General features: G+C 50.2%; 6 protein-coding genes across 6 annotated transcripts; 1 reads left to right on the top strand and 5 right to left on the bottom strand.

Annotated features, from left to right (window-relative positions):
- Positions 1 to 2,036: 2,036 nt before the first annotated feature.
- Positions 2,037 to 2,450, bottom strand: SCP_1600140 (hypothetical protein; the record flags this gene model as incomplete). Its single annotated transcript, XM_027764465.1, has 1 exon — positions 2,037 to 2,450. The coding sequence occupies one exon, from the start codon at positions 2,448 to 2,450 to the stop codon at positions 2,037 to 2,039; it is 414 nt and encodes a 137-aa protein (XP_027620266.1).
- Positions 2,451 to 3,254: 804 nt separating this feature from the next.
- Positions 3,255 to 6,755, bottom strand: SCP_1600130 (Transposon Tf2-9 polyprotein; the record flags this gene model as incomplete). Its single annotated transcript, XM_027764464.1, has 1 exon — positions 3,255 to 6,755. One exon carries the CDS (start codon positions 6,753 to 6,755, stop codon positions 3,255 to 3,257), a length of 3,501 nt encoding a protein of 1,166 aa, XP_027620265.1.
- Positions 6,756 to 7,117: 362 nt separating this feature from the next.
- Positions 7,118 to 11,806, bottom strand: SCP_1600120 (hypothetical protein; the record flags this gene model as incomplete). Its single annotated transcript, XM_027764463.1, has 3 exons — positions 7,118 to 8,476; positions 11,700 to 11,704; positions 11,761 to 11,806. The coding sequence occupies 3 exons, from the start codon at positions 11,804 to 11,806 to the stop codon at positions 7,118 to 7,120; spliced, it is 1,410 nt and encodes a 469-aa protein (XP_027620264.1).
- Positions 11,807 to 12,973: 1,167 nt separating this feature from the next.
- On the bottom strand, positions 12,974 to 14,724 carry SCP_1600110 (hypothetical protein; the record flags this gene model as incomplete). Its single annotated transcript, XM_027764462.1, has 3 exons — positions 12,974 to 14,554; positions 14,609 to 14,630; positions 14,690 to 14,724. 3 exons carry the CDS (start codon positions 14,722 to 14,724, stop codon positions 12,974 to 12,976), a joined length of 1,638 nt encoding a protein of 545 aa, XP_027620263.1.
- Positions 14,725 to 16,504: 1,780 nt separating this feature from the next.
- On the top strand, positions 16,505 to 18,451 carry SCP_1600100 (hypothetical protein; the record flags this gene model as incomplete). Its single annotated transcript, XM_027764461.1, has 5 exons — positions 16,505 to 16,772; positions 16,823 to 17,013; positions 17,080 to 17,110; positions 17,795 to 18,145; positions 18,207 to 18,451. 5 exons carry the CDS (start codon positions 16,505 to 16,507, stop codon positions 18,449 to 18,451), a joined length of 1,086 nt encoding a protein of 361 aa, XP_027620262.1.
- Positions 18,452 to 18,654: 203 nt separating this feature from the next.
- Positions 18,655 to 20,156, bottom strand: SCP_1600090 (hypothetical protein; the record flags this gene model as incomplete). The annotated part of the gene is made up of 3 exons (XM_027764460.1): positions 18,655 to 18,706; positions 18,768 to 19,123; positions 19,185 to 20,156. The coding sequence occupies 3 exons, from the start codon at positions 20,154 to 20,156 to the stop codon at positions 18,655 to 18,657; spliced, it is 1,380 nt and encodes a 459-aa protein (XP_027620261.1).
- Between the last annotated feature and the right edge of the window lie 1,730 nt (positions 20,157 to 21,886).

Genomic DNA, 21,886 nt, shown 5'->3' with positions numbered 1-21,886 from the left:
CCAGGAATGGAAAGCGTAGTGTTCGCGAGCCAAAGCTGTCGCCCATTTCCACTGTTACAAATTCTGTGCCACGAGATACATACGTCATTCATCGGAGGCGAATACTGCATCCTACTACTTGAAGTGAATTCCTCATACCTAATTGCTGGACGTAACACCCTGAACCGCCGAGGGCACCCACACCGTGCTCACCGCGCCCTGCGTTGAGCTTATCCTCATTAGTGGATGGTACCAAATGCACTGGTGTCCGAGACAAGCGAAGAAAGGAGATTTAGCATAGGTACGAGCGTTCCTGCAGCTGGGATACCCGAGCTGCATGAGCAGCCCGCCGTTAGTCACAATGGAGCTCGGTCCGCTCGAACATTGACTTCGGATCTCACATCCACGACGGGGCTTCGCGCGGGAATCCTCAAGTACACAATTCGAATGACACAGATTCCATGTTGACAGACCAACACTGACAATACAATCGAAAACAGAAGTCGAATGTCCTGCGGAACATGCGACTGAGTCAAGAGGCCACCACGAAAGGCACCTAACATGCAGTCTAAAACCTCAACTCGAGCCGGACTGCTCGCGGCAGAGAATGCGCTGATATTGGGAACGATTGCCACACTCTAAAACCCGTGATAAAAAAGGAGTCATTAAAAAAAGAATACGGGATGACAAAGTACATGTTGATATATCAATGTTTCCATCGTCTCTGCGAGCGTGGCCATTAGCAGCGGAAGCCTACATCAGCAAAACCCAACTTTTTCTTACAGAGCTATTTTGACTTTTCGGTCTTACAACCCTTATTTAAGGCAATAAGTCTTCAAATAAGTGTCCATAAGTCTGATTTCAGACACTCATGTAATATGCATTAGGCCCCTTTTTGACCTTATACCCTTAAATAAGGATCATAAGTCCATTGAAGTCATTTAAGTACCCTTTTAAGTAAAAGTTGGGTTTTGCTGATGTATTGTGAGGTTGATCACTACTACTCACTCGGCTGTTAGGCCATGGGTCACAAGCGCATGAGGGGCTCATGCGGTTGGGGCCATATATTTATACTACACAGTAATTCTAGGAGATTCCAGTATGTTCTCCGACATACCTATGTGCTGACTAATATATGTTTCCTGATTGGGAAACCACCAGCCCTAACAAAGCCAACACAACAACTTACTCACCGATACATTGGATTAGTATACAATGAACTTGCTCCAGTGGCGATATAACCGGTGTGTATAAATGGTAGACTCGACGGTCTACAGTGAGGGGCAAGAGAAATGGACTTCAACAATTTTGACATACTGTTTCAGTATTCTCATATCATCAAGCTCGATCACAGGATTAAGCACAATGCATTTGGCCAGAGGATACCCGATTCAGTGACGACTGTTTGCAAACTCAACGATGCTCTCAAACATCGCTGATATGTCTCCCATAGAGACTTTCAAAATCGTGAGGGACTTGCAGGGTACTAGTGCTGTTACGCGGCAGCGAAACACGAGCGTCTAGTCGAGTCGTTACGAGACAAGGTCTTAGTCTAAGACACAAGTCCGTTCAAGTGACACTTCTGGCGATGTCCTCGCACTGAAGGTCGATCAGAGTTCGTTCTTATGACTCGTAGTAGCTGTCTGCTACTGACGGTCGATCTTAGTCAAAGGCAAGTGGAAAGCTGGTTTAATGGTAACCAGGTCGAGATGGGGATCCAGCTCGACAAGGTCGTCTATTTATACAAAAGGTATCCGCAGTACTACGCAGTAATGCGGGATCGTTCATTGGCTAGATAAGGTGAAACAATATCTGGGCAGGGTAACGGCGAGGAAGTAATATGTATGAGAAAGCTGAGTAAGGTCGTGAGAGATAATCAGTACTAATGGGGATAACGAGTCGTGTATCAGAACGAGGTAAAGATGAGGCATACATGCACGTCTTGCATGTGCGATAAGAAGAAGGTCCGGAGTTGGATCCGGTGTAACCCCAGACTAGGGGTTCTAGACAGCTGGGTAAAGAATCGGAGGTTGCGCTCCGATGAGTCATGTGTTGGATCACGTGGTCTGGTAACGTAAAGGGAACAAGAAAAAGAAAAGACGCGCCACAAGTGAGGAGCGTTGTAACATCAGCTCCCGTCTAACGTTTCTTGTCCCACAAGAAATATTGTGATCTTCATCGTCGTCGGGGGCAGTCGCGGACATAATGATCTCCTCCACATCTGTAGCATGTCCGCCGGCTGGTTCGTGATCCTTGTTCGGGGATACGTCCATTCCTGTAGGGATGACTGCGACGCGAAGAAGTGGATGCAGTCGAGAAAGGTGGTTGGGATAATGGAGATCGTCCACTGGGTACGTGCGAACGAGGAGGGCGAGGTCGAACGGGAATTGGTTCTGGCGACGAGCGAGGAGTGGATGCGGGTATTCCATTAGTGGTGTATCCGAGGATGTGTCCGATGTCTTCGTCCCCATGCTCCCTCCAAATCTCCTGTGCTGTACGAGTGACCGTACTGCGCATCAACGACCAGACTTGGTCGACTCTGGTCCGGGCTCTACTCGTCCTTTCTTCTGCTGCGATGAGCTCTTGTCTGGCCGTCTGCATCCACTCGACCATTTCTAATGCTCGTTGCATGGAAACCATTGCTTGTCGATCTTGCGGGCGATTTCGTAAGGCGACGAGGATATCTGTGAAGTCGACAGGAACACGGATAGCCGAGACCAGACGTGTGGCAAATTCTTGTTCGTCCGATGCGTGACTGAGTTCGATAGAAGGTGAGGGCGATGAGGTGCGGATAAAGGGTGTCTGTGCTCGAGAGGGTACTCCATTGACAAGCGTAGGCGATGCGGGTATGCTCATAATTGTGGAGGCGACTTCAGCGAGTATATTGTGAACAAGGTCGTCTATAGCGGAAGTGGGCATTGATGATATGTCGTTTTCTCCTCCTTTTATACCTTTCGGTCGTTAAGGGGATCGCGGTTATCTGTGATGTGAAATAGAATGTCGTGGATCCGGGTAATAATCAAATAGATGAAAATCCATTGGACGATAAAGAGTATTCCCACAGAGATAAGAGCTGCCTGATCAGTTCCAGGCATCGTTCTGATCACCCCAGCCGTTAGCGTGCGGGCTGTCTCGCGTGAAGAGTGTGTGTTCGACAAGTCGTCTGATAAGGATTCAGTGAATGATCCAAAGAAAAGTGAGGGTTGTGCAGTGGAGGACGATTAGGAAGATGATGAGGAAAACCGTCGTGGTAGTCATTCCGGGTTTCTTCTCCTCTACTGGATTCTCCTGGTCCTTTTATATGCATCGAGGATTCGCTTGGCATTCTGTAAATTGTGGGTAGGTTCCCACGAGTTTTCTGCTGAAGAATATCCCTTCCACTTGACTAAGTATCTCAGATGACCTCGGTACGTCTTGTGATTCAGGATGGCTTCGACTTCGTACTCTTCTTCGTTATCAACGACATCAGGTGGTGGGTTCACGTAATTCGGACCATGTATGTCGTTTTCGCGATAAGGAGATAGAAGGGCGGCGTGGAATACGGAATGAACTCGCCAGGTCTTCGGGAGTTTGAGACGATAGTTGGCTGGTCCGATGACTTCGACAATTTCGAATGGCCCCTCACGCTTTGGTGCTATCTTGCGCGAGGCGTAATTGACCTTCAGGTTCCTCGAGTCTAGCCAGACCTTCTGTCCTAGTGTAAACTTCGGTGATCCTTGTCTGACTCGGTCCGCCATCTGTTGTCGGGCTAACTCGTGCATGGCTAGTGCTTCTAGTCTTATCTTCTGCAACATGTCAAGCCTGGATTCAACCGATGGAATGTTCGTGGTCGGAAATACGGAAGGGAGTCCCCGTGGTTCGTATCCCATCATGATGCGGAATGGGCTCATCTTCCGTGCCGAGTGTTCCCTTGTGTTATGACAAAACTCGAGGTCTGGCAGGCGGTCGGCCCATGTTTCAGGGTTGTTTCCGCAATAGAGTCGAAGATAGATTTCCAGCTCCTGGTTGACTCGCTCTGTTTCTCCGTCCGTCTGAGGGTGATAAGCTGTGCTCATTGATGATCTGATCTGGAGTAGTCGATTTAACTCTTGGAAGACCTTGGATGCGTATTGAGGTCCTCTATCCGAGATGATTCGGTCGGGTAATCCAAATCGCGAGTATACTTTGTCATGAAAAATCTTGGCCGTTCCTTCGGCTGTGATCGTTTTGAGGCAGGGCGTAAGAATCACCCCCTTCGTAAGGTCATGGTCTACTACGACCATAATTGAATCAAAACCGTTGGAAACGGGGAGGTCGGTAATAAAATCGGTGGTGCAACAGGAAAATGGTAATGCGTGTGGGTCGGCGGGAATTGGTTCCAAAGGAATACGAGTTGGATGAGTATTCGGTTTCATTTGTTGACAGGCGGCACAGCCTTCAACATAATTGTAGACAAATGTATACATGCCAGGCCACCAGAATTCACGACGTAACAGTTCAAGAGTATTGAACTTTCCAGGGTGACCCATGGCAGGGGAGTCGTGATGTAGTCGAACGAGATCACGACGAAGAGTTTCGGATGGTGGAACGTAAATCTTTCCCTTGTAGAGGATGACACCATCGCGAACTTCCCAGTCGGAAAGCGATGATTTCATGGGGAATGGCCCTTTGTGTGCAATCGCTTCGAGGGCTTCGTGAACAATGAGGTCTTTTGCTGCGTGATTCCTGATTTCGTCGAATAGTGTCGGGGAAATGGATCGCACGAATAGTGCGTTGGGTAAAAGAATGCGATCTTCGTTGTCACTTTCACTGTCATCGAGTCCATTACGACGAGAGAGCGCATCAGATTGGATTATCTGAGTGCCAGGGACATGGATGAGGTGAAGATCAAATTGTGATAATTTGAGACTCCATCGTGCCTGTCGGCGGTTTAACTTCTGAGCTGTACGGAAGTACGTGAGGTTCTTGTGATCACTGCGAAGTTCGACGGGATGGGGAGAGCCTTCAAGATAATGGCGCCATTCAGTGAGGGCTCGAATGATTCCGAGGAGTTCGCGGTCGTAGATTTCGTAGTTCCGTTCAGCTGGATTGAATGTCTGTGAAATGTAGGCACAAGGATGGAGGTCTCCATTGATATCGGCTTGGCGTAAAACTGCACCCGTAGCAAACTTGGAAGCGTCGGATTCAACAATAAAGGGTTTTGCCTTGTCAGGCAGTAACAGTACTGGGGCGGTACTGAATCGTTGCTTCAATGTGTCGAAAGCTGTCTGACATTCTGTTGTCCATTCAAAAGGTGGAGATCCAGCGGCAGTGCGCGTAAGATTTGTCAATGGTTTGGCAATATCCGAGAAGTTGGCAATAAACTTCCGATAGAAGTTTTCAAACCCTAGGAAAGAGCGAACACCTTTTACCGTGCTTGGTTCAGGCCATTCCGCAATTCCTTTAAGTTTGATAGGGTCCATGCCAATGTAGTTTTCTCGAATGATCATGCCTAGGAATTCGACTTCTTTAACGTCAAAGAAACACTTTTCCGGTTTAAGGAATAAGTCGTTGTCTTTGAGTCGTTGGAGTACGCGTCGGGTTCGAACGTGATGTTCTTCCAAATCGTTTGAGAAAATGAGAATATCATCCATGTAAATGACTATCCATCCCTCATCGATCATGTCCTTGAAGAGTGCATTCATCATCATTTGGAAAGTCGCCGGGGAATTGCAGAGTCCAAAGAACATGACCATAGGTTCGAAAAGTCCGCGATTTGTCTTAAATGCGCCCTTCCATTGGTCACCATCTTTGATTCTGACATTGTTATATCCGGAGCGTAAATCCATTTTCGTAAAGATCGATGCACCTCTAAATTGATCCATAAGGTCAGAAATGAGCGGAAGAGGATAGGCGTTCTTCACCGTCCCTTCATTCAGGTATCGGTAATCCTGACAGGGACGTAGTGCTCCGTCTTTCTTTCCTACGAAGAAAAATGGTGAAGCCATGGGAGATTTCGATGGTCGGATGTATCCTTTTTGCAGATTTTCTTCCAGGAAGTCATCCATCGCTCCTTGTTCTTTGAGCGATAACGGATAGACTTTACAGTCGCGCGGAATAAAATCGGGTTTCAAGTCAATGGCGTGGTCCCAAGGCCTGGTTTCTGGAAAGCATTCAGCTGCTTTCTTTTCAAAGACGGACTTCAAATCGTGGAGGTAGTTGGGGACCAACTCCTCGACGGTTTTGGGTTTGTCTACAGCTGATGCTTCCTTGTGTGCCTGTTGTGCTAATTCTTGTGATTTACCGGATGGTTTGTAAAAGACCGTATTCTGTGCGTTACAGAATAATGGGGATCGAGTACTGTGTGTCATTCTTCCAATGGCGGGGCCTCTTCGTATGGTGAAGACTGCGGTTTCAGTCTCTTCATTCGTCAAAGGTGACTCCTTCCTGATGGGTTCAAATACCCCAATAACTGGCTCTCCTGCGATATAGGATATAACTAGATCGTCGTCATCGAGCTGATCCATAGGGGGTTCTGATAGTGGGTCATCTGGTTCGGTATCATTCCGCACTGCGGGTAACTCGCCACGCTCAGTGTTATCGGCCACGATTTCTCTGATAGATTCTGAATGCCCAAACGAGGTAGGGGAAGTTTCGGTGGTGATTAACTCTGGGAGTCCACCTTCCTTGAAAATCGAAACTTCTTCATCTGGTGCATCTTCGACGGTGGGTTTCGGTGGCCATTTGGCGTCTTTACCAAACCAAAAGTCACCGGTTTCCCAGTTGATCATCGGATTGAGGCGTTTAAGCCACGGCATGCCGAGAAGTATGTTTTCTTTGCCAATGCCGGTCAAGAGGAAGCGAGTAAGTGTCTTCCTTCCTCCGATTTTCATCATCTTCCAGGTACAATGAGTAATGGTACCCATTTGATTTGGTGTGCCATCTGCATTCATGACTGTAATCGGTTTCGGTAATTCCCATCTGATGAAATCGTTTTCTTCCGCAAAACGAATGTTCATGAACGTTTCGGCTGCACCGGAATCGATCAAGGCTTCTGTTGTAACGTCTTCCTTCTCTCCCAACGAAATATTCACAGTGATTGAATTTCCGCTAGTGTTACAAATAACGAGGGGAGATACGGTAAGATGCGACGGTCCATGCATTACTAGTGGCCGTCGTCTCAAAAACCCAATTGGGTTCGTTCTTCATCAGTCATGTCGTTGAAGACGTTTCGCACATAGGCGATCTGTTCCTCTCTGGTTTCTTCCTTCGATGTCTCCTTCTTCTGTGCGAGGTCTTCTCGCATCTTCTTGATCCATGTGATCGTGTCTGTGTCCAACCCGGGCTGTATCGTTCTAGCACGGGTGAAACTTCCAGACTGGGGGTGGAATTGTCTGTCGTTGGCTATATGGCCCTTCTTTCCGCATAGGAAACATAATCCTTCTTTCATTCTCTTCTGTCGCTCGTCCGGGGATAAGCGCGAGATATTGACACGATCAACATCCATCGCATTTGGATCCCTTGCAGAAGCCGAGTAGTAGGGACGATGGACAGATCGGCCCTTTCCTCGCGTCGTCGTAGTGGCTCCTCGCTTGAAGATCTGAGCAGATCTCCATTGGTTATCAAACCGCGAGGCGTATTCGTACCACTTGTCAAGTGTCTTGGGCATGCTCTCCATCCCATATATCCTTTGTCGGAGTGGGTCGTTAAGTCCCCACTTGAAATACTCGATATTTCCGACATCTTCTAATTTCGCCTTGGATTCAAGCGATCGGAATTCGGCAATGTAGTCGTCCGCAGTACGAGTTCCTTGCTTGATGTTATGCAGCAAGGTACGAGCGGTTTCTTCAATATTTTCATCACCAAATGCTTTGTTCACACTTGCAATGAAGTCTCTCCAACTCCCATAAGAAAGGAAGTCATCATTGGTGAGTTCCGTTTCTATGAAGCTCTGTGCCCATGATCCTGCTGTTCCTCCTTGCATGTGCGATAGCACGAATGCGATCTTCTGATTGTCCTCCTGGTAGACATGGCTATTTCCGGCCATGTAGTTCTTGCATTGGTTTATAAATTCCCTAAGCTTCGAACGGTCTGAACCGTTGAAGATCTCGGGTTTTCTAAAACCAAGTTCCTTCTGGCTAGCATGGTGACGTCCTTCATCCATGGTAACTGTAGCCATTGGCGGTATGTAATCAGGTACGATTGGTGCAAGAGTCGGTTGGGGTACAGGATTCTGGGCAGGGGGGTTCCAAGGGGCGTCTGGTCTTTCTCCTGGATAGGAGGTCGTTATACCGCTGTCTGCGATGTGCTGGAGCACTATTCCACCAAGATTATGGGGAAGTGTCCTTTCAAATTCCTCTGGGGAGTAGTCGAAGTTGTGATTGTCTGGCCTGATGAATACAGGCCTTCCTCCTATGAAATGTGCGTTTCGTTCTGTGCTCCACTCTGCTTGGGATGGGAGGTGCTCGCGGTATTGCTCTGGAAGAGCGGTCGGGTTGATGTAGTTAAAATCCAGCGTGGATAAATTCTTCTGTGTGGCCTATGTCTACACGTAGACTGCACACCGTCCTTAACTAAGTGGGTTCGTTCGTCGTCGGCTAACAAGCCCGTAGAGTGTCTTCTGTCTTCAAACTGATACACCTATTTGCTGATTGCTCGAGTGATTACCTCAGCCTCCTCGGCCTATTGGTCTCTCGGACAGACCCCTCTCCGAAGATGAGTGATCAGTCTATCCCTTCAGCTACCTCGATTACAGAGTAATCTCAAACGGTGCTTTAGCAATCGAATCGGGTGTATCGTTCAGTCTTCAAGGTTCGGTCCGGTCGGTAGTTCGTTGTTAGACTCTGGGAAGTCACAGAGAGTAATAAGATCTCGACCTAATGTTACGCGGCAGCGAAACACGAGCGTCTAGTCGAGTCGTTACGAGACAAGGTCTTAGTCTAAGACACAAGTCCGTTCAAGTGACACTTCTGGCGATGTCCTCGCACTGAAGGTCGATCAGAGTTCGTTCTTATGACTCGTAGTAGCTGTCTGCTACTGACGGTCGATCTTAGTCAAAGGCAAGTGGAAAGCTGGTTTAATGGTAACCAGGTCGAGATGGGGATCCAGCTCGACAAGGTCGTCTATTTATACAAAAGGTATCCGCAGTACTACGCAGTAATGCGGGATCGTTCATTGGCTAGATAAGGTGAAACAATATCTGGGCAGGGTAACGGCGAGGAAGTAATATGTATGAGAAAGCTGAGTAAGGTCGTGAGAGATAATCAGTACTAATGGGGATAACGAGTCATGTATCAGAACGAGGTAAAGATGAGGCATACATGCACGTCTTGCATGTGCGATAAGAAGAAGGTCCGGAGTTGGATCCGGTGTAACCCCAGACTAGGGGTTCTAGACAGCTGGGTAAAGAATCGGAGGTTGCGCTCCGATGAGTCATGTGTTGGATCACGTGGTCTGGTAACGTAAAGGGAACAAGAAAAAGAAAAGACGCGCCACAAGTGAGGAGCGTTGTAACAAGTGCAGTGACAGAATGATCGTCGGGAGGAAGTAGACCCTTGAGCAGGAGTGGAAGAAGGTCATTGTCGCCCTTCTCGTATTCGAGGAATGATAGATATGGCAGTATCACAAACAGCATGGCAAAGTTGACGAATTTCTGAACCCATCCACCATCGGTAATGTGAAGGTGTGTGATACCGGAAAATTAGCTGATAGTTGTAGCGGTCATCCGCGCATGCGATGTGGACACTTCGTCATGAATGCTTGTATAATCCTGAATTGTGCTCTCGATGCAGGTACTAGATGATGAATTCGAGACAGAAGTGATTATGTGAATTTCGTCAGGATCGGTCAGAGTGGCTCGCAGATACATCGTCCGCATATCTCTCAGCCAGAGTAAGGAAAGAAGGATGTCCAAAACAGTGTCATTGGCCTCCCAGCAAGGATGAAACCGGATGGATGCATCCACCAGAATAAGGAGGTGAATGAAGAGTCACTGAATGATGGGCGTGGCCGACGAGTTGATGCTGAGACTTCTGAGTCGATTGAGGTTTATGACCGCAAGCGCTTCATCGCCCGCTGCCAAAGTAGGATCAATATTGTTGAAGATGAGTTCCTCCAAGATGGGGCAATTGGACAAAAATGCAGACAGAATGGGGAGCATCCAGTGTGCATGTGGTGTCACTTCTCTGACATTGGAAGTGAGGAAAAGCCATGTGAGTCATGGGAAACGGTTGCTCGGAAGCCAAACTGCGGCATGCAGTGACATTGCACACAATTGCGGGATCACCCCCTGGAAAAGTTCGACTAGATACGGCATATCGGCATTAACGGTGGATTGCAAAGTCAGCCGTCGTAGAGCTGGAGCGGCAAGACTGGTGCAAAAATGAGGATTTGAGGCAGATCTGATACACAGCTCTTCAATTCTGGTACGGTCCATGCGGCAAAGCATCTCCACGAACGAGCGTCTGCCTTGTGCGAGACTGCATACTTTCAGCAGCACTCGAGTGGAACGTTGCGAAAACATATCCATGGTGGAGTCATAAAGCTGACCGATGTGTATATGGCTCCACAGGAAGCAATCATCCAGAGTGATCTGCTGCCAAAGATGACAGACAAGCGATAATTCTTTGAGACCTTTCGTTGATCTCAGCGCAGAGGGTATTGAAATCACCAGTAGCACAGTAGATGTTTCAACCAAGAATGAGCACATTTGACCCCAAGGGACGAGTGAGGATGGGGCAATCACATAAGGAATACAAACATGAAAGCACGGCATAAGTACTCGATCGACAAACCCTAACCCTCTTCGGCTTGCGAGCTCACTCAACACCCAGAAATTCCAACACACTCCCTTGAGTGAAGCAAGCCGATAAAATGACTCACTCCCTGAAGCAGAGCACTCCCTGAAATCTCCACCTCAACCTCAACAACTCAACAGCATCCAATCCACCAGTCAAAATCCTTCCCAATCTCCGACATCCAGCCAGTGGTCCATGCCCAGACCAGCAGGGCTCCAACCAATGACTCTTAGGTGACAAAGAGAGACAGTGACGATGGTTCACACCAAGTTCTTCAGCAATCCTTCAACTTCTTCTGCAACTCTTCAACTTCTGCAACTCTTCTTCAACCAACAGATTCTTCTGCGCCGACAAGCGACGACTTCCTTCAAAAGATCCAAAAGATCAACCACGACAAGATTATGGTCCTCGAGCAGACACGGCATGTGAGAGTCGGAAAAGTGAACCTCGACCTCAGCAGAGAATAGCATATGACACATCTTCACAGCATCACAGTGAACAGCAGGCTTTTGGCTGCCCCCCAGAGCCACTTGGGTAAACCTCCAAGCTAGATCATGCAATTATATTGAAATCACCAGTAGCACTGTAGATGTTTCAACCAAGAATGAGCATGTTTGACCTCAAGGGACGAGTGAGGATGGGGCAATCACGTAAGGAATACAAACACGAAAGCACGGCATAAGTACTCGATCGACAAACCCTAACCCTCTTTGACTTGCGAGCTCACTCAACACCCAGAAATTCCAACAGAGGGCCACATGAACATATTGTCATCCATTTTGACAGGGTCAAGGACTTGACGAAATATGTATCGAAGGATCTCCGGTGGCAGACAGTTGACCGGACGTGAGAAATTGTACTGATTCCAGACACTTATAATCGCAGCATTTAGAGTGTGCTCAACACAATGCAGCTGTTCAAAAGTCAACACAAGGTAAGATGGTTTAATGCTTGCACAGTACTCACAGCGTCTAGACTGGAGAAAATGTATGAGCCAGCATAAACCTCCCGGAAGCGACAGACTGACCCGGTAATTCGCGGATCTTGAAGCCTTGCAAGAAATCGTTCTGCATTGCAGAGTGCAGCCCTTGCCGGAGTCAGATCCATCACTCACCAAGATGGAGTGGTCAAGTCGTCGACAGTTAATTAAGAATCAGAGTTGTCATTTGTCGGGTTTCGCGATAAGTCACAAGGTCGTGACTGCACGTGACCAGTGATTATGACAAGAAGCGCGAAATTCGCTCTCTCATACCTCAATAGAATATTTAAGGGCATTGATCTAAGGGTATGCGTCGGAGTAGCTTGTGGGCCAAAGTTGATATTATATCCTAGGCCGGCATTCACTGGTGCAACCGTCATGGGGAATACTAGATTACAAGCCAATATAATTTATAGATTGATACTGGATGCCTTCCCGTAGGATTTAGAGCATTTCTAAATCATAAAGCGGACTACGAAATGCCCCACTGTGTCAGAACAGCAAGATTTGTGAGACCGTAACGACGTGAGACCATGATCACTAAATCAAGTTCTAGACGGTCGGAGGATGAACGGCAAGATGACGTAAGTGATCCGTAACACCAAATATAGGCGACGATGGGGGTTGCGAGGGTGCGAAGATTGAAAATAGAGTTTAGGGAGATGTTGAGAATCTGGAAGAGAGGGTCGACCCCCCCCTTCCAGATATACTATCGTTGACCCGGATATGCCAAAAGTTTGGCACTTCTGGTCCCGCCGCGCAACACCTGGCGCGATAGTCTCCGGCACCCCATATGATGTTGATATGGCACGTAGAATACAACAGGTGGTTTTTCTGTATTTTTTAGAGCAATGTTGACCATCGTAGAGAGATGCCGCTGTGTGGCACCAGCCAAGTACAGTCCTGTGATTGCGAATTTTTTGGGATCCGAGCGGGCCACACATACTTACCAAAAATTTAGAGCATCAAGAGTAGGCACACAGGCTTCTACCTCTGCAATTTTGAAGTGATCAGGTAAGAGAATAGAGCCGCAGGAAAAAATTTGGCACTTCTGGGACATTTGGCATATCCGGGTCCACGATAGTAAGGTTTAGAAAGGTCTCCCTTTGTTCACATGCTCGTCGGAGATCGATTGGCCGACGTGCCGGAGTGATTTAGAGACGAAATTTAGCTTTAGAACATCCCTAAACGGCTACGGGAAGGCATCCACTACACAGCAAAATAAAAGAGAGAGAATGGAAAAAGGGCGCATGCGAGCGGCCTACCAAGCCGGCCAGAACGACTTGTGCGTTGTCTCCGAGCACACCGCCGGCCATGGCGCCCGCGGGCCCACTCCACCGTTCTCTCGCACCTCCACGATCTCCACCAGATCGCCTAGCCTTCCGACGCTGGCGCGCAGACCGTCCGGTACCTCCGCTGAGAACTCCAAGATGAGCCTGCGCAGCTTGTACCCAGCGCACGCACGCGCCTCCATGAACTCGACGAGCTCCACGATATTCACGGGCATATCTTCGGGCCTGTAAATATGGAGCGTCTCCAGGCGCGGGCAGGGCATGCCGTGCAGTGTTTGGGAGAGGTACTTCAACAGCTTGTCGGGCGGCCCGATATCGCAGTAGACGAGCGTCACCAGTGCAGAGAGCTGCCTTAGCAGCGAAGGGATACCTGCAAAGTGTTCCGTCAACACTACCTCCATACCTACCAGGTACAACTCGCGCACGCCCGCGAGCCTCGGCCACGATGCCCACAGGGTTGGCCAGCTCGTTGCGTTCCATTTAGGCCAGCAGTCAATCTCGATGCTGACTGCAGAAGACCCATTTGCAAAAGAGACGGAGAGCCTGTTGAAAGTCTTCTGAATCTGTGCGATCCGTGCATCGAGCAGAGGGAGCGTAGGAAGTAAAGCCCTGAGCTGATTGGTTTTGCAGGACATGTTGAGGATGCGTATTGCTACCGAATCCGCTGGACACATAATGTGCCGGAGAAGCCAAGTGGCATGCTCTGGGGACGGCCGACCGATCGCAAATCGCTTAAGGCGCCGCAAGGTCACAGCGGAAGTATCGATCGCCGGTGGGCAGCCCAAGAGTATGTTCCAGAGCAACAGATCCTCCAAGTTTGGACATCCAGATATGAACGAGAGCAGGTCACGCATGGCCCATCTGATATTGCGATCCGACGGTACGCGAGTACTCTGTCTGATGGAGGTCGAAATAAAGAGATGGGTGAGACTGTTAAAGCGATTGGCAGGTAGCCAGGCCGAGTTCCACAGCGATAGCGTCTTCAGGTGCAGCACTTGACCCTGGAAGAGTGTTGGCGTCAAGAAACCACCGTCAAAAGCATCCCCGTTTATTGTCAGGTGTTCGAGTGCAGGAGCCTGGAAGTTTGTGCAGTATTCCAGACACCGCAATGGGAGTTGTAGAGAGAGGTCCCTAGATGAGTAAACATGCAGGTTCCTCACCCGCGAGCCACACGTCTGAAACAATTTCATTATTGCAGGACTTGGATAGTCTCGATTGACACAGACATTCAGCGGCAGCGTTCTGTGCTTCACCACAGCTTCCACAACAGATGGCTCGAGCCTAGAATAACGGTTATCATAGATGGTGTTGCACAAGGCGGGCATAGTGAGGCAGATCGCGCGCCAGCCCCCGCAGACATTCTTCAAGTCCTCGACAGCGAACTTCGATATCAGTGTGGCCGGTGGCCAAATCATGTTCCCGGATGGAGTATCCATAGGTTCGACAGCATATAAAAGAATCATACCCAGAACTTCGAGGGCCAGGTCATTGATAAGACATCTACTCCCGCCCAATGTTTTGGCTGCCTCTTTGAGACTTGCACGGACGCGCTGTTTGAAGGGGCATCAGTAGCGACAGAGCAGCGGCATCAGAGCAGTACGTACTGCTGGTGGCAGAGACGATGCGCTGCATGTACAGGGAATCAGCAAAACTCTCAAAAGGCCACTTTCAAGAGTGAGACATACCCAACGTGCGAACTGACCTCTCTAACTTCCTCCATGGTTGTATGCATCAAAACAGGCTGAATGGAAGAATCTGCCATTGTAAGTGCGATTCTGAGTTGAATTCTGTTGTGTGTTCTAAGTAAGTAGTGGTCGCATGCAGGTTCTGGCCGCGACTCGCCACCGTTGCGCCACCGTCCATTGTTAAAGCGCATGGTCACGTGCAAAGTAAAGACGTCCGACAGATCCGCTTTCCGAGCTCAAGCCCAAGTACTCTCTATTGGTATACATCGACGCTGCCACCGGCTGGACGCCTTTTGTCTCCCAGATTGCTGAGACCTTTGGCTAGTAGGTCCTCTGGAGGAAGTCTTCGACCGTGACATTCCTCATCTCAGCTTTATCCTCGTCCCAGTCCTTGATTTTTACAGGAGCACCTCTCCACGATGGCTTATATGTCCTCACTCGAATCCGAATGTTATCTCGTCGTGGTGTTGACTCGACGAAGCGGACGATGTACTCTTCGTTTGTTGTTCTAGCCCGATAGGCAATCCCTTATCCCAGTTGTAAGCTCGTAGCTCGATCTTTCTAGACTGCTACCCGGTTTCACGTCTATCCTACAGGCGCTCGACTGCTTACCGGCGTTGCACATGTCCAAGACCATTGACCTCCTCAAAGCGTCATCGTTCTGCACTTAGATTTGGCCACCTCCGGCTGCAGATAGCACAATCTCCGCTTGGCTTACGCTGTAGTTGGTGCGGGTCTACATATATCTCATTTCTCAGCACTCACGTAGTCTTCCCTACATAGTATCAAGAAGATCCCAAGTCCCCATTGGATGATGGAGATGGGAGGTGCAATCGCCGAATTCGTTAGGCCCTCCTAGCTCGCTCGATCTCCCACCTTCCTCTTGGCAGTACGCGTCTTCCTGCCAAGAAATGAGGCACGTGGGTCCACGGTGCATTCTTCGCGGTCACGAAACCTGGGGGTGCACAGACCTCACCGCTACATCATGTCTTCTCATCTCCGGATCAACACCTTCCCGACACTCAGCACCAGCGCCCATCGAGGCCGGCTATTCGACGTCGACCTCACAGGACCCTTGTGAGGCTTTGGAGGACGCCACAGGCATCGAGAAAATCCCGAGTTTTCTTCCGATGTCCCGAATTCGCCAGCCCTCTCCCGTACGCGTCTTCCTGTTATAAGCTGAGTCGCATGCATCATTACTGCGATATTCGTGCACCAGCTTTTCGCACCCGCTACCGTCTATCTTCTCATGTCCAAATCAACGTCTTAGTGCCGCCGCCCATTAAGGATGGTGTGCGACATCGACCTCATATGACTTTCGCAAGACTTTGGAGACCATGTTCGATGCGGTAGAACCCAACCGGTCTTCTCCTCGCGCGTCGCATGATGTGAGGTCACTTTTGGAAGTTGAAGATGTTATTCTCATTTGAGCATCGCCCCCTGCCCTCCTTGATACATGCTATAAAGGACTCGATTGTGAGTCTGCGGTTAGGAATATCGGGCGTCGACCGCTATCACAGGCATTTTCCCTGTGTTGATTTCCAGCACATTTCGGGCGTCGCGTCCGAGCAGAAATCCCGCTCTGTTTTATGCTGAACTCGGGTTGGATATTCAATCCCCTACCGGAAGCGATGTCGTCTCCACCCGGAGGAATATTTACAGCAACATGGAACACAGCGGACGCATCGACATCTCGATCATTGATCTCGATCTCAAACAGCCAGCCTCGATTGTTGATGTGCGCCCACACGTAGGAATCGGGCGGGGCAGTTTAGGGCATCAACGGTGACAGCCCAGGTGCACCTCTGTGTCGCAATGGTTCATTACAGGACGATGCTCAGGGTGCCCCGGAGGGGCGTGTGCATGAGTTACCTCGCGCGCTTACGGGCTGGTGTGTGGTGTTGCGTTGAGAGTGGGGTTGGTGCTGAAAGTGCTGTAGGTGACAGGCTGCGCGTTGGGATACGAAAGGGGCTGTTCGCACTCCCAGAGCATGCGCACACGTCCGTCATATGCGTCGGACCCGGGACGGGCATTGCGCCGAGGCGCGCACTGATTGAGGAGCGGGTGTTCGCGGGCTCAACGGGTGTGTCCGCTGCTCACTTGTCTACCCATCTGCTAACGAGGTTGGTGCAGAAAAGACACTGTACTTTGGCTGCCGCTTGGCGAAGAACGACCAGCACTACTATAGTGAATGGGAGGCGCACGTGTGGAGGGAGCTCACGTACCGCGTTATATACTCGCGCAATGGCCTACCGGGGGGTCGCTCGGACGTATGTGCCTTCGACCGCGAAACCCGACCCACGATGGTGTGCGGAGATGGAAACGTAAGAAGAAGATTTTATTTACTTACATGGGTCGTTTCGAACGCTCCGAGACGAATACATCGCCAGACTCAAAAGTTTGGAAATGTCGACGGTCTTCGTGAGCGTTGCACCACACGCGAAGGTTTGCAGTGTCGAACGCACCTGCCGACTGTGCAGGGCGATGGCGCAATCCACGGGCCGAGGAAGCACCAGGAAGGGGGTTGATTGGTATTGATGGCACCGATTCCGGACGCGGGCGCGCGATGTTGCAGAGGAGGACAGAAGCGCGGTTGTTCGCCAACAGACGGTGAACGTACATCGAGGGAGGAGGGGTGTGGACACTTTCGACGGGCGTTGAGAGCCGCGAGAAGAGTGCTGGACGTCCCTGTTGCAGCGCCGGCGGCCAGTCTGACGACGACGTCGCTGTAGTAAGTTAGCACGGTTGAACACATACAAAAAGTGTTTTTTCTACCCACTTAGGCTGTCCTGCACCATCCAGAATGAACATACAGCCGAACGTTTGCGTTCGACGGCCCTGACGGGAGGTGTCGCCAAGTTAACGCGCTGCGTTGAGCACCGGAAAGCAGGGACGAGGAAAGAAAACAAGCCAGGGAGCAAAGGAAAGCAGGGAAGCGACGAGGAGAACAGCAAGAAGAAAGAGGCCGCGCACGTCCGCGTCGTCCAGAGCGCTGTGTGCCGCCGTCCCGATTTCTTGTCGCAAGGGAGGCGGGAGACTCGAGGGCTAGCACTGAGGCGCGCGGTCGGAGTTCGAATTGGGACGCGACAACGCGCGTGTGACCAGGCGTGACCGGACGCGGTTTGCTCTTCGTGTCCGCCACCGTCATGCCTTGGCCCAACAGAGTCCTTGCTCAGTTCGCACTTGTCCCTCCGAACCCTCGTGAAAATGAGTATTACGGGCCTTATAACAAACTTTTGAACTATCTTTTCCCCCCTGACTCGCCTTACACTGTTGTTCCCCAGTATCTGCAACCTGCCTCTGCGAAAGGTATCGAGTATGTCGTTCTCTTCGAGATCGTCGTCGAGAATAGACCCGTCTTCATATTGGAAGTGAAGGAGCCCGTCGACCTCGAGTACGTATCTGCGCGGGAGAGTGCCGATGACCAGATCAGACACTGCATTGAAGATTTAGTAGGTCAGTTGTGGCTCTTTTTATGAGATGGGGACGGAATCACTGATCGTAGTTGAATAACAAGGTCGATGCCCCATCCCTACGCTGCATGCCGTCAGCGCTATGGGAACTAGGCTGTGTTTCTACCGCCAGGACACCGGTCCTGGTGCTGGGCCAATTTTACCAATCGGTATCGCTCGACATCCCGAGAGAGTTAACGACGCTGCGCCGGCGGAGCGGTGGGATTGTGACATCCTGGATCCTGAAGGGGAGGCGAGGTTTCGTGCGGTAGTTGAGGAGATAAAGGTAGGATGTGTGGATCTTGCGTAATCATCGTCTGGAGGAGGAAAGAAGTCAATTGAAGTGTATTATTTTACGCACTGGGAGACGCTCGTCCCCAGTTATTGTTCGGTGCAATCATTCACTGCAGTTGTGTTGTCCTTTGTTTCCTACGAACCAGTACGAAATGTATTTCGGATGGTATTTCGCATGTACAGGACACTATCTCTCACCGTCAACGACAAGACAGATACTTATAATTGCAACCAGTCCGTATCGCCTATGTTCTTGCTCAACTGAACCTCCCTGTTGATTACACCTAATCAGTCTCCGTTCAAGGCCCATCTAGAGCATCAGCAGGACGTACCTCATCGCGAGCGACTTGAAGTCGCAACCTCGCATGAACATCTCCTTTCTCAGCCGCTCTCCGACAGCGACAGGCATATATCTCCCCTCCTCATCGTCTTCTGAGAATCGCCACCAAGAGTACCGCCACTTGGGATCATTCGTGGGGAGGAAAGGCGTCAGGTGGTGATTTATCCACTCACCGACTCCCAGCGAGAGGTACTGTAATCCCGGCAGGTGCTCCTTCACTTCCCACGGGATCAATCTCAGGGGGTCAATGGTGGTGTCGTGGTCTATGTGTTCATCAAGTATCACACAGTACACGCGGAGGTATACGAGGGGCAAACTCGCGTGTGCAAGTTCCTCCAGGACGATCCTCTGATGAGGTGCGGAAGTTCGGTCAGTACCTGCGGAATATGGTATACAACATGAAACGCACCACTAGATCGAGCAGAAAGAAGACGTCACTTGTGTGGCTGGCATGACCGGTGTCCCAGGGCATCATGTCCATCGCTAGTATGAGCTCAAACGATCTCACTGTGTGGGGTATCACCGTCACCAGTTCTCGCCAGAAATCCCGGTTGTGTCCCTTGAGAATTTTGTAATGTACCGTTAGCGCGACGGGGGACATTTCCTGCCATGGAATGTGAGGCGTGAGTTTGCAGTCCTGAAGGTCCAGTTCTAGCCATGAGACGAGTGACTTGGTCTGCCACAGCGCGAACGAAGAGACGGAGATGTTGAGGTGGTCCAGATCCCGCCGGGGAGTAGGACCAGATTCGTCGTGGTAATTCGTGTCCTCAGGGAAGCGTAGGGTCAACCTGCGGACCTTAGGGAACGCATGGAACACCGAATCCATCCGCACAAAGCCATCCACAAGAGCCAGTTCGTCTACAGAGCAAAATTGCAAGCAGCCAACCAGGGGCGGCGCGGATGGGGGATAAATTAAAAGAGATACATAGAGAAACTTTAGGGAAGAGAGTGACGCGAGGACACCGTGTTGGACAACTTCAGTGGCCGGGCTGTTCGCGTTGTGCGTCTCTTCATCTGCGACTGGAGTGCTGGATGGTGCCATGTAGTTCAGGATGTCGGCGATGCTAGAATCTTCTCCGCAGAACTGCATCTGGGACAACGTGAATCTGTGGGGCCTGCTCTTAAGTTTGAGCGCGAATCCTGTAACAGCTTTCGGCGGCAACAAGAAAAACTGGATATCCTCGAGCTCGGGGAGCGTGGCGATGGTCTCCATGAGCGCCGGGTGCTCAGCAATGAGGTCCATGCCGTCCATGGTCAGACGCCGAAGTTTCTTTTCGTTCGCCAGACGCGCGAACATGCGCGTCAGCAGTTGGACAAGCTCGGGATCGAGCTCGTTCCCTGGGCCATCGGGACGGGGTTTGAGTGCCTCATGTAGATGCATGATGTGGAGGTTATGCAAAGAAAGGATAGGACCTGGGGCTTCAGAGAGGATGGTATTACAAAATTCTCGGACCTTGGCGACAGTGCTAGGATGAACCGTTGTTGACGAAAGCACAAAGGGGAGAACACAAGCGCGGAGAGTGCGGCAGGTAGATGAGATCCTGAAGATACCCTCTGTGGTGCAACGTACGCAGATATGGCGTAGGGTGTCTTCATCGAGTTTGACGATATTCATAGCGTTGTGACTTGTTGAGTCGATGGAGTTGAAAGACGTTGGAGAGATGGGCTGTATGATGTACGCGGGCCAGATTATGTAGCAATAAATGGGTTTTCTAAACGCCACAGCATTGGCCGTTCATTGCCACACGATCGACGATGTGAATGACGGCCATGCCTTAATCAGGTCGGTCGGTCACGCCTCGCTTTTCCATTGTTCGAGCTTATATGTAGAGTTCGGATCTTGCTTCGTGCACTCAACGCTCTTGTCAGGCACACCCGCTTTGGCCATCCAGACAGAAAGCTGCTCGGAAAGCTGTAGGCGTGATGCGTGATGAACCAGTCGGATATGCCGGTAAGATACTTGTGCTGTCACCGCAGACGGGCCTACGTTGTCATGTTCATGCTCCAGTACACTGGTTCGCGGTCCTCTGGTAAATGAAAGGGGGGTCGTCGAAGGGGATCAGTTGGGTGTAAGGTGGTGGATGAACTGTAAAAGAGCCAGCGCATGTGCGTCCAATTCTTTTTACTAAGTATATGCATCCGAATCACTGATGATTGCATGAGTGGAACCGATGGACGCACGAGTGGAACCGATGGTTGGTAGTTTCGCGCCACAGCGACGACCACCTCTGCAAATGTTCCATATCAATAGATCTCAGGTAGATCCAGCGGATGCTTAACAAGAATAACTCATCCCAGTCCACCGAGTTCAACAGCGCCCACATACATCAATGTTCAACGTCGCAATTGTTCTCATTCAGCCTGTGTCAAGTCCTGAAAACAAATATCACAAGGCCCGGACTCCGTGAGGACAGTCTCACCATTATCTGGTTGGGGAGGGAGCAGAACAAGCTGGATGCCACTGCAAGTGCAGGGACCGGTGAGGAAATTGAGAAAGCACGGAGAGAGCAACGGCTACGGTGCGTGATGGCACTCGCAGCAAGTTACAGAAGATCGAGAGCTACCAGAGCAAGAGAAAACTCACAAAATCCTCGTGGGTGCACGCTTGCTTGAGAAAGTTGAGGTTGGGTCCTGGAACCAAGTGTGCGCGGTCTGCAACATATGTGCGATAACGTATACTGTATTGACTATGACGAACATCGATCAATGATAACACGTTAACAAGACACCCGCAATTTTTTGTGACGACTCAGCGAGATCTACGAGGGAGAATCGAAGGAGACGCACCTCTGCTTACATCGGTCCTTGTTGATCACCTTGCCCGTCCATCCTTCATGCCTTGCGCTACCTAACACTATGGATTCCGGATGAGAGAGATAGAAATTTTGACTCCCTATTGTCAGTTATCTGTTGTTTCCCAAGATGAGAACATGTACGCGGTAGCAGAAACTAGAGGGGAGGAGGATTAGAAACTATCATAGAGGGTAGGTCGAGTAGAAACTAGCGCGGAGGTCGAGCGTCTCACCTGACGTGACATCGACGTGACGCGACGCGATTGAGCGCTTCGACTCTTTCGATGACCTCCATGTCCATACCCTCACTAAAAAAAAC

This window comes from Sparassis crispa (genome assembly GCF_003851025.1).
Source record: "Sparassis crispa DNA, contig_000015F, whole genome shotgun sequence".
In the NCBI taxonomy this organism is placed as follows: Eukaryota; Fungi; Basidiomycota; class Agaricomycetes; order Polyporales; family Sparassidaceae; genus Sparassis; species Sparassis crispa.
Note: the sequence above shows the minus strand (reverse complement) of the source record. Positions and strands in the feature narration are given on the sequence as shown.